The sequence below is a fragment of the Carassius gibelio genome, chromosome A13 (assembly GCF_023724105.1).
Source record: "Carassius gibelio isolate Cgi1373 ecotype wild population from Czech Republic chromosome A13, carGib1.2-hapl.c, whole genome shotgun sequence".
Taxonomy (NCBI): domain Eukaryota; kingdom Metazoa; phylum Chordata; class Actinopteri; order Cypriniformes; family Cyprinidae; genus Carassius; species Carassius gibelio.
The window spans coordinates 14,511,777-14,521,690 of record NC_068383.1 but is presented as its reverse complement, the minus strand read 5'-3'; the positions used below and the strand labels follow the sequence as shown (position 1 = coordinate 14,521,690).

The 9,914-nt window shown below is 36.3% G+C and overlaps 1 protein-coding gene across 1 annotated transcript; it reads left to right on the top strand.

Moving 5' to 3' along the window:
• The first annotated feature begins 1,283 nt into the window (after positions 1–1,283).
• On the top strand, positions 1,284–8,586 carry LOC128026259 (neuromedin-K receptor-like). The gene is made up of 5 exons (XM_052613156.1): positions 1,284–2,057; positions 5,357–5,551; positions 5,848–5,998; positions 7,783–7,979; positions 8,206–8,586. Exons 1-5 carry the CDS (start codon positions 1,663–1,665, stop codon positions 8,375–8,377), a joined length of 1,110 nt encoding a protein of 369 aa, XP_052469116.1. The 5' UTR covers positions 1,284–1,662; the 3' UTR covers positions 8,378–8,586.
• Positions 8,587–9,914: the final 1,328 nt, after the last annotated feature.

The window sequence follows — 9,914 nt, the reverse complement described above, 5'->3', positions numbered from 1 at the left end:
CAGCGCGCGCCTCATTATCACACAGAATGAAGCACAAAGAGTTGATTGATGGGTGGTTTGTCCAATGAGAGAGCTGGATTCACATCCCCTGTTTACTATTTATATTTCAGGAGAGTTTATGGTTTTAGAGATCAGATTTTTGAAGGACATTATTACTTTTTGATTTAACATTACAGTTAACACGAAAATGTTATATATTTGTGTTAGATATTAATGGTATATAAAGGGATGAGGATACATCAGCCAGTGTCTTTAAGGGATTGCTAGGGCTAGTTGTTGTAGCAATGTAAACTATTAAAACCAATAAAAGTCTGACTCTACAGTATTTGCACCATGCACTCCAGAAAGTACAGAGAGTGATTTATTTATTTAATTTGTTTAAAGAAGGTAATAATAGCTTTTGATATAATATTAATTATATAATTATTAATATTTCAATTAATAATTAATAATTTCAATATTTTATCTGTCATTCATGTTACTAAATCAACTGTTCGATTTAATGTTTTATTTTTATAATTTAGTTGAATAACTGAATAACCGAGCAGAATCCAATGAAAAGAAGATTCATCTGAAAAGTAGGCTAATTTACATAATAGTCTATTAAAAGAGCGAAGATATGTCATAATGGCAACACTGTGAATGCAAAATGTTATGATTTTACTTAATTAACCTATGGTTTAATGAAAAATGTCCAACAAATGGAAATAAATAGTACATAAACCCCCAATAATTACAACAAATATTTAATTTTAAAATAAAAACACTAGTAGCAACATGCAACTTGGGGTCATGTGCAGTTCTCTGTCATCTTACCCGATTTGATCTCTTTACTTCAAAATAAAAACTTTTACTTTCGCTCCACAAACCCAAAAGCATTGATTTGTCCACATATCCCTAATAAAAAAAATAAAAAAAAAATAAACACACAATAAAAGTCACAGATCACAAATTTCCAGAGACACAAAATAAAAAATAGCTAGCAATTCATCAAAAGTGTTGAGATGAAATTTTGCGCTAGTTCTGCTGGACATCAACCAGGAATAGCCTGGTGCTCGAAGTGTTCAAATAGCCTATACTGTATATCACTCTCCACTTCCTCCACCTGCTGCCCAGACACCTGTCTCACTGCTCTGACAAAATGAACGAATATCACCTCACAGCACTGGAGAAATGAGAGGTGTCTCATACATGCAGACCTCACACATGCTCTAAATTGTAACATATTTCCATTAGTGTACGCTACAGGGGGTTGGCAATTATTAATGACAGCAAGCTGTTAACGCGTCAATTGCATGCCAATTCAATATTTTCCTTATCGCCAGCTTTAAGTAGAAGGAAAGCAGGATGCTGTGCGTCACAATGCGCGCTGGCAAAAGTGTGTTTCATCCAACGTCACTGCATTAGACGCGACGAACCTCCAACACTTGGCACACATTCCTTCAGTTTTTCAGATGCCCATCATCTCTGCAGGCGCAATAACGCTCTTCAGCAGGCAGTTTGGACACAAGGCGCACTGACCACTCACAGTTTGGAAAACTAACTGCTGCAAATGTCTTAAATACACTGGTTTATCATGTCGTAGCGACATCAGAGTGAGTCACTCACTGGAATAAGCATAGCAACAGATTGATTTATCACCTTTGACAACGGACAACTACGATGGATACCACGTTGGACCCCCTTTCAACGTCTCTTCTCTACGACGAGGAAGATGGAAACGAAACCTCTACCAATCTATTTGAGCAGCCGGACTGGCAGGTGGCACTATGGGCGATTGCATACTCGTTGATCGTAATTGTGTCCTTCATTGGCAATGTCACTGTTATTTGGATCATTCTGGCACATAAACGCATGAGGACAGTGACCAACTACTTCATTGTAAACCTCGCCTTTTCTGATGCATCTATGGCATCTTTTAACACCGTCTTTAATTTCGTGTACGCTTTGCACAATGACTGGTATTTTGGTTTGGGATACTGTAAATTTCAAAACTTCTTCCCAATAACAGCAATGTTCTCAAGTATTTATTCAATGGCGGCTATTGCTGTTGACAGGTAAGCGGACAACAAAGCACTTAATTGAAAATCACTGCCTTTATTTTACTACACTAAAATGTATACATTGTAATTAATAATCTTTTTAGTTCTTTTTAACTTTACCATAACATGTTCCCACAGATTAAGATAATTAATCATCATACATGACATAACCATGTCATAAAACAGTTACAGCTTGTAAATTCCCCAAAGCATACATGATCTGTTACCCTTCCTATGGCAGCTGTTTTTTTTTTTGTTTGTTTTTAATTATTTTTGCTGGTCATGTATTAAGAACTCTAAAGAACTCTAAATACATCATCTGGCTGCATGGCCGCGGGAAGTGGGGGTGCTGGGGGTGCTGCAGCACCCCCTAGTGACGAGAGGGAGATAAAAAAAAATGTAGGCCTATTAAAATATTTGTAACGCGCTTGTAACTTTTTTTTTTTTTTTTGGCAACAAGTGTGGGATCAGCTTTGACTAGCCAAGCAATTGTAAGTAGTACACTATAGTATTTTTTTAAGGTGGTGGGGATGGAGAGTATTATTTCGTTCATGTGTTCTTTGTGTAATGGTTGTGGAGAACTGTTAAATAACGTTTAAATAGTAGGGCTGGGTATCGATTCAGATGTTCCAGATCGATTCGATTTCGATTCACAAGCTCTCAAATCGATTCTATTTCGATTCTCGATTCGATTTTCGATGTAATCGGGCCTTAAAAGATAAGCCCGACATGTCCCGAGCCGACACGTACATTTTGATTGACAGCTTTTTAAGAGCCCGAACCCATTTACAACCCGACATTATTCAAATGTATGCAGCACACAGCTCTTTTGCCTTTTGTCAGGAATGAGTCATTTATACATAGTTTAACATAATTTATACATGACTAACGTAATAGGCCACTTGGAAGTTTGAACAAATAAATAAAATAAGTCCTCTGTAACATCGTAACATCTCATCACTCTATAAATAGCCCTAAGGTATAGGCTAATTTAGCATATAAATAGGCCAACGCACCAATAAAAAATTTAATTAAGATAAATTATAAATTAAGATGGGTATTTGGCAATAACGAAATGAATTAAGATAAAGGCTCTGCCGGATTTGCTTCGCCATAGCAGCTGACATAATAAAATAATAATGCCAACATTAGCTTATATAGCCTACTCTGTCTACATTATGCATTTAAGACTCAAATAATATTTCGTTAGCCTATTATTTGAAAAAACATTTACTCACCAAGATTAGGTAAGGCCTAAGTGTTTTTGTGGAGGAAAATGATTGAATCCACTGTAGATGTCTTCAGCGCGCTCCTGCGCTCACTGATGGTGCGTCATTATTCACTCATTATTCTCATTATAAACAGGTCAAAACGTTTCCAAACCTCAGACTTTGCTTTAGTTGCTGGTGCTACCAAAACGTAATCGTCAGAAGCAAGCCTCCGTTTCAACTACTCAGCATACATTTTCGCATATTTCTCGCGCTAATCGAAACATTACATGACCGCTCATTTACCGCACAAGCCCGAGCCCGGCCCGATTGGTTCGATTGGCAATGGGATTCTTCACACTGCCTGAACATGTGCAATTGTGCTTTTGAAGACAACTGACCACGCGCACCTGTCCGCGCGGTTGTCTGCTCAGACTCGGTACACACTCTCCGATGGCGATGTTTACATCAAGCCTGCATAGCGGCCATAGCGGACTCGAGGACGCAGAAAGTATAAGAGGCTTTAAGATGCAGTCTGTAAGACGCGAACGGGAGCATGACCTGACGCACATTGCAGAAAATGGAACCACTGCTTTAAACTGAATGAATGAATGATAGGTTCGTTGGTAACATCGCACAAGGCACATAAGAGAGTGACATCTAGTGGAGAAGATTTGTAATTAGATTAACGCTAATCTTACGTTCAATGTATGCGGAAATAAATACGGGAAAAAAAATCGATTCATGGCCTTTGAGAATCGATTTTGAATCGACCACATTTTAAAAAACGATTAATCGAAAAATCTATTTTTTACCCAGCCATATTAAATAGTCGGAGATTCCTTGTGGTTTGTGTAAAAAGGTTGGAGATGGAGACAGAAAGCTTTATACTGTGCGTGTGTTCTTTGCGTAATGGATGTGGAGAACTGTTCAATAAACAAATTGCTTAAATAGTCAGAGATTATTTCCTTGTGGTCTGCGTAAAAAGATTTTGGAGTTAATAGAGTTCCGTGTGACATAAACGTGCAGTGACTCAAGCCAGCTGACCAAATCGATTGCATTGTTTTAGCGTTATTGTGAAGTTTGATTAATATTATATTTTGTTGTAATATTATTTGTTGTATCTAAATGAGTTGCATGTATGTATAGGCTATCTGAAATTGTAATGAAAGTAATTATTTCGTTTTTTTCGATTATTAAACTATTATTTAAACTATTATTTCTGATTCTGCTTCTGCTTCAGATTAATAGCGCATTGCGCATATCTGAGAACTGATGTCTGTGTGTTTCAGACCCTGGCTGGCTGTGCACTGAAGTGTATATGACAATAAAGTAGTAAATCTCAATGTATATATTTTAAAAATGTATTTTAAATAGGCCTATAGGCTCATAGGTTTTTTGTAAAGAAAATTTAAAAAAAATCACAGCACCCCCTGTTCAAAATTACTTCCCGCGGCCCTGTCTGGCTGACATATAAGCTTCTATATGTGCTCCATCTACCACAGACGGTCAAAAGTAGGCTATATTTACTATTAAAATAAATCTGAAAAGCCTATTAATTCTGGCCCCCTTTTATGATAAATAACTAATTTGTCATAGTAAGTGTCTGTAGCAATTGTCATGGTTATCTTAAAAGTGTTTTGAAAATCGTTTATTTACTCATGCAAGTTAATGCAAATTGGTGAAATGATTAGGAAACTTCAGTTTAAATGAGAACATGTGCGCATGTAGTTTGCGCGCGCGACGTCCACGAACATGTCAAATATGCAAGAGCCATTTACTGCGCGCAAATCAATTCCAGTTGACCTGGTAACTCGTGCACAAAATGTCTAGGGACACTTCACGCGGAGTCTGTATCGCTTTCCACATTTTGTGTTCTGATGATATAAGAGTCTGATTTAGTGACATTATGCATGCAGTAGTAAATTCCGTCCAAAAAGCGCTGTGATGCACTGAATGGCAATAGAAAGGAGAGTCAACAAACTTGTATTGGCAACCTTTTCCATTTTTTTTATTCATAGTAGGCTATATATCATATTTATGGTAGCCTATGATTTAAAGGTATAAGTTCATTGTCATTTTGACTATGTTGGCTGAAATCCCCAGATATATGGCTATAATCCACCCTCTGAAGCCCAGGCTCTCCTCCACTACTACTAAAGTTGTGATCGGGGTCATCTGGACTGTGGCTCTTTCACTGGCCTTTCCTCAGTGTTATTACGCCAGCACAAAGTTCTACTTCCCTCGGACTGTTTGTATGGTGGAATGGCCTGACGATTATGGAGGAAAACATCAGCTCTCGTAAGAAAAAGAGACGACAAATGTATCCTTTTCTGTATGATTCAAAGTATTTTCTCAATTTTTGCTGACAGGTAAATTGTTAATAAATTCACTTGAATAAGCAGTAATAACTATGTTTGAGAGAACATGTTAGAAAAAATATGAGGTGAAACATTGAGAGTAATTTTGCACTTATCAACGATTTTAATCCCCATCAAAGTTATTATAAAATAATTATTAGTATTATGAGAGTAGTAGATTCTTACCTAAAATGTTAATTTATGTAGATTTGATGAATTGATGCTTAATCTCACTAGGTATCAGATTGCTGTGATTGTCCTGATCTACTTGCTCCCTCTGCTGGTGATGTTGGTGACCTACAGCCTGGTGGGAAGGAGGCTGTGGGGCAGCGAGATCCCTGGAGAAGGATCAAACCACTACCAGAACCAGATGCAGGCGAAACGCAAGGTCAGTGATGCTAGTATTTACTAATATCATTTTTTTTTTATTCCAGTTTCTCCAGTCAATTAAACAAAGCCATGCACCTACATGCACATTCAGATGAAGGCAGTTTTCATGTTTCGACTCTAAATAGATACAGTCGTGGCAAAAAATATTGTCCCCCTTGGAAAATATGATCAAAGAAGGTTGTGAAAATTGATCTGCATTGTTAATCCTTTTGATCTTTTATTTTAAAAATTCACAAAAATGTTACCTTTCTTTGGATAATAAGAATTTTAAATTTGGGGAAATATCATTATGAAATAAATGTTTTTCTCTAATACACATTGGCCACAATTAATGGCACCCTTTTATTAAATACTTTTTGAAACCTCCATTTGCCAGTTTAACAGCTCTACATTTTCTCCTATAATGCCTGATGAGGTTAGAGAACACCTGACAAGAGATCAGAGACCATTCCTTCATCCAGAATCACCCCAGACCCTTTAGATTCCCAGCTCCATGTTGGTGCTTCTCCTCTTCAGTTCACTCCTCTCATTTTCTATCGGGTTCAGGTCAGAGGACTGGAATGGCTATAGCAGAAGCTTGGTTTTGTGCTCAGTGTCCCATTTCTGTGGCCCATTATAAGAGTCAGTGACTTACTGATTTTTTTATCTGTTGGTATTTGATAGAATCCATGATGTATTTGATAGGACCTATAGCAGAAATATAGGACCACAACATCAAAAACACAGCAGTATATTTCATTGTACACATGGTGTACTTTTTATCTCTGTGTTCACCAAACCTATCTTGAGTGTTTGCTGCTAAGAAGCTCATTTTTGATTTCATTGGATGAGCTAGGATAATTTTTCTTGTAACCCTCCTAAACAACATGTGGTGATGTAGGTTCTGTTTGACAATTTTTTAAAGGTTTTCTGAACCTGAGATTCAACTATTTTTTTCAATTCTCCAGCTGTGGTCCTTGGAGAGTTTTCTGTTGATTGGAAATTCTTAATCATTGCCCTGATGGTGGAAATGGGAACTTTTCTTAAAGCCACTTCACCAATTTGTGAAGCTCAATTATCTTTTGCTGCACATCAGAAATATATTATTTTTTCTCATTGTGATGGATAATTAAGGGAATTTGGGCTTTGTTTTCCCTCCTCTTTATATTTCTGTGAAACAGGTAGTCATGGCTGGATAATTTCATGTTTATAATCATGCAGGAGTGCTCAAAACTGTGAATATGAACGGGTACATACTTCAGAGATATTTTACTCATTAGAATTTCTAGGGGTGCCAATAATTGTGTCCAATGAGTATCTGAGAAAAACATTTCATAAAGGTATTCCCTTCCATTTTAAATTCTTATTATCTAATGAAAGGATACATTTTTGTTAATTTTTTTTAAATAAAAAATCAAACGGATTAACAATGCAGATGAATTTTCACAGCCTTCTTTGATCATATTTACCAAGGGGGCCAATATTTTTGGCCCAACTGTACATATCCTTGGTTGCTACATTTAGAAAAAGTGTATTGTCATGACCAAATGTAGTTAAGTTCCATAAAATCTTAAATAATTGATGGTAAAACCTTCCCTCTGGAAAAAACACTTTTTTCTGGCAGAACAGGAAATTGTTTTTGTTTTTTTCATTGCATTCACAACTTTCTTTTTTGTGTCCTTTATGATAGCAAGCCTCTCCAGAGAGATATTTCATAGGTGTCAGCAGATATTTATGGTTTTGGATTATAGTCCTTGTGTTGAAGGCAAAAAAGTTTCATGCCATTTTTACAATTAAATAAAGGTTGTGAAGATGATGATAGTGGTGGTGACGACCTTTGCGATATGTTGGCTTCCATACCACATCTACTTCATCCTGGGGAGCTTCAACAGGGACATATACAAGCAGCACTACATCCAGCAGGTCTATTTGTCCATCTTCTGGCTGGCCATGAGTTCCACTATGTACAACCCCATCATTTACTGCTGCCTAAACCAAAGGTAAATGCACACTACATCTGAAGATGGAGAAAAGAAATTAGATGTAAAGACATTAACATGGATATTGAGTACAGTATTTTCATGAATGTCAGTTAACCTAGAACAGTGGTCCCTAAAGTTTTCAATCCCAATCCCGATCCCTAATTTCAATCAGTATTTATTATTCAAGAAATCCCATTCTTAATGCACAGGAGGTTTATGTCTAGCATATGCTGTCCTTCTTTAGATTCCGTTCAGGTTTTCGCAAAGCGTTCCAGTGGTGCCCCTTCATCAAGGTTTCTGAGGAGGACAACATGGAACTGCAGCACATGAGAACCTTCCACATGAGACGCAGTTATTGCACTGGGACCACCAGCGTTGTGGTCCGTAATCATGTCAACGAACCAGAAGACCTATAATACCTCACAACAGAATTAGATTTTCCTTCCTATTGTTCTCTATTCAGTGGGCTTTATGAGTATTTATGTACTCCTATGGCATAAACACCAAGTCTTTTTTGTTTCTGTGATGCTACTTGAAGTACTAGTCCTAGTATGTATATAGATCAGTTCATTTTATATATGATGAATACACTGCTTTTCAATGGGGTCAGAAAGATTGTTTTTTTTTTAAATAAGAAATGAATACATTCAGAAACAATGCATGAACTAGATAAAAAATGACAATGAAGACATTTCTAATTTTACGAAAAAAAATTTCAAACTAATCTTTTGAACTTTCTATTCATCGAATAATCCTTAAAAATGTATCAGTTTCCATAAAAATAATAAGCAGCACAACTGTTTTCAACACTAATAATAATAAGAAATGTTACTAGAGCACCAAATCCATGCATATTAGAGTGATTTCTGAAGGACTGGAGTAATTAATACTGAAAATTCAGCTTTATTTTTACTGTATTTTATGATTAAATAAATGCAGATTAAAATATTACTGACCCTAAATTCATGCACCACCATAGAGCAATGGATGTTTAATGGTGTAAATATTGGTTACATTTCAAGTGGCATTTCTAAATGTTAAAACAACTGCAAAATCAGCATTAAACTGGTCAGAGCATCTGTACCCTAGGTCAAGAGTATGGATTGCTTGAGATATATACAGTTAAGTGTAAGCAGGACGATGACTGTTGGGTTGAATTGACAGCACTGGAAAAAGAGAGACAAAATTAGGTGGGAAATCTGTGTTGCCTAATTATCTATAGTGATCGAAGACATTATGGCCTGGTTTCACAGACAGGGCTTAGACTACGCCAGGATTAAGCCATAGTTCAGTTAGGACACTTAAGTAATTTTTGTAACTGTGCCTTAGAAAAAAAAACATTACTGGTGTGCATCTTGAGACAAAACAAAAGCAATGACATATTTTAAGATCAATCAGTGCAAGTTTCTTTCAGTTGAAACAGCTCCAATTTACATTTTAGTCTGGGACTAGGATTAAGCCTTGTCTGTAAAACAGGGGGAATGTATATAGGCAAGCTACAACATAAACACAACCAAACACTTGTAATGGAATTGTCCATAGACAAGCAAGCTTACATTTCAGTGATACTCAATGTTTACAGCATGTATTAGCTTTAATATACATCTGCATGTAATGTACACACATGTTTTAATGATTAAAGATAATTGAGTAATATTGCATAAGTTTTAGCCCTGAGATATTTCATTTCAAAGTCATTAATATCTGTTACAACATCTAACAAATTCTAAAATGCTGTATGTTTTCCATATAAAGATGATTTTGTTTGTTATCCTGTCACATATAATGGCAATGGGTGATACACATTTCATAGTTGGTGAAATGTTATATTTCTTTTGTAAGATTGTCTAGCATCTGTTTAATTGTATGAGCGTTCTGTGCTGAAATCTAAGTAAAGGCTACTGCAGTGTTTTGTCAAATACAAAAATGCTAAATGGAAAAGAGTGGTTGGGA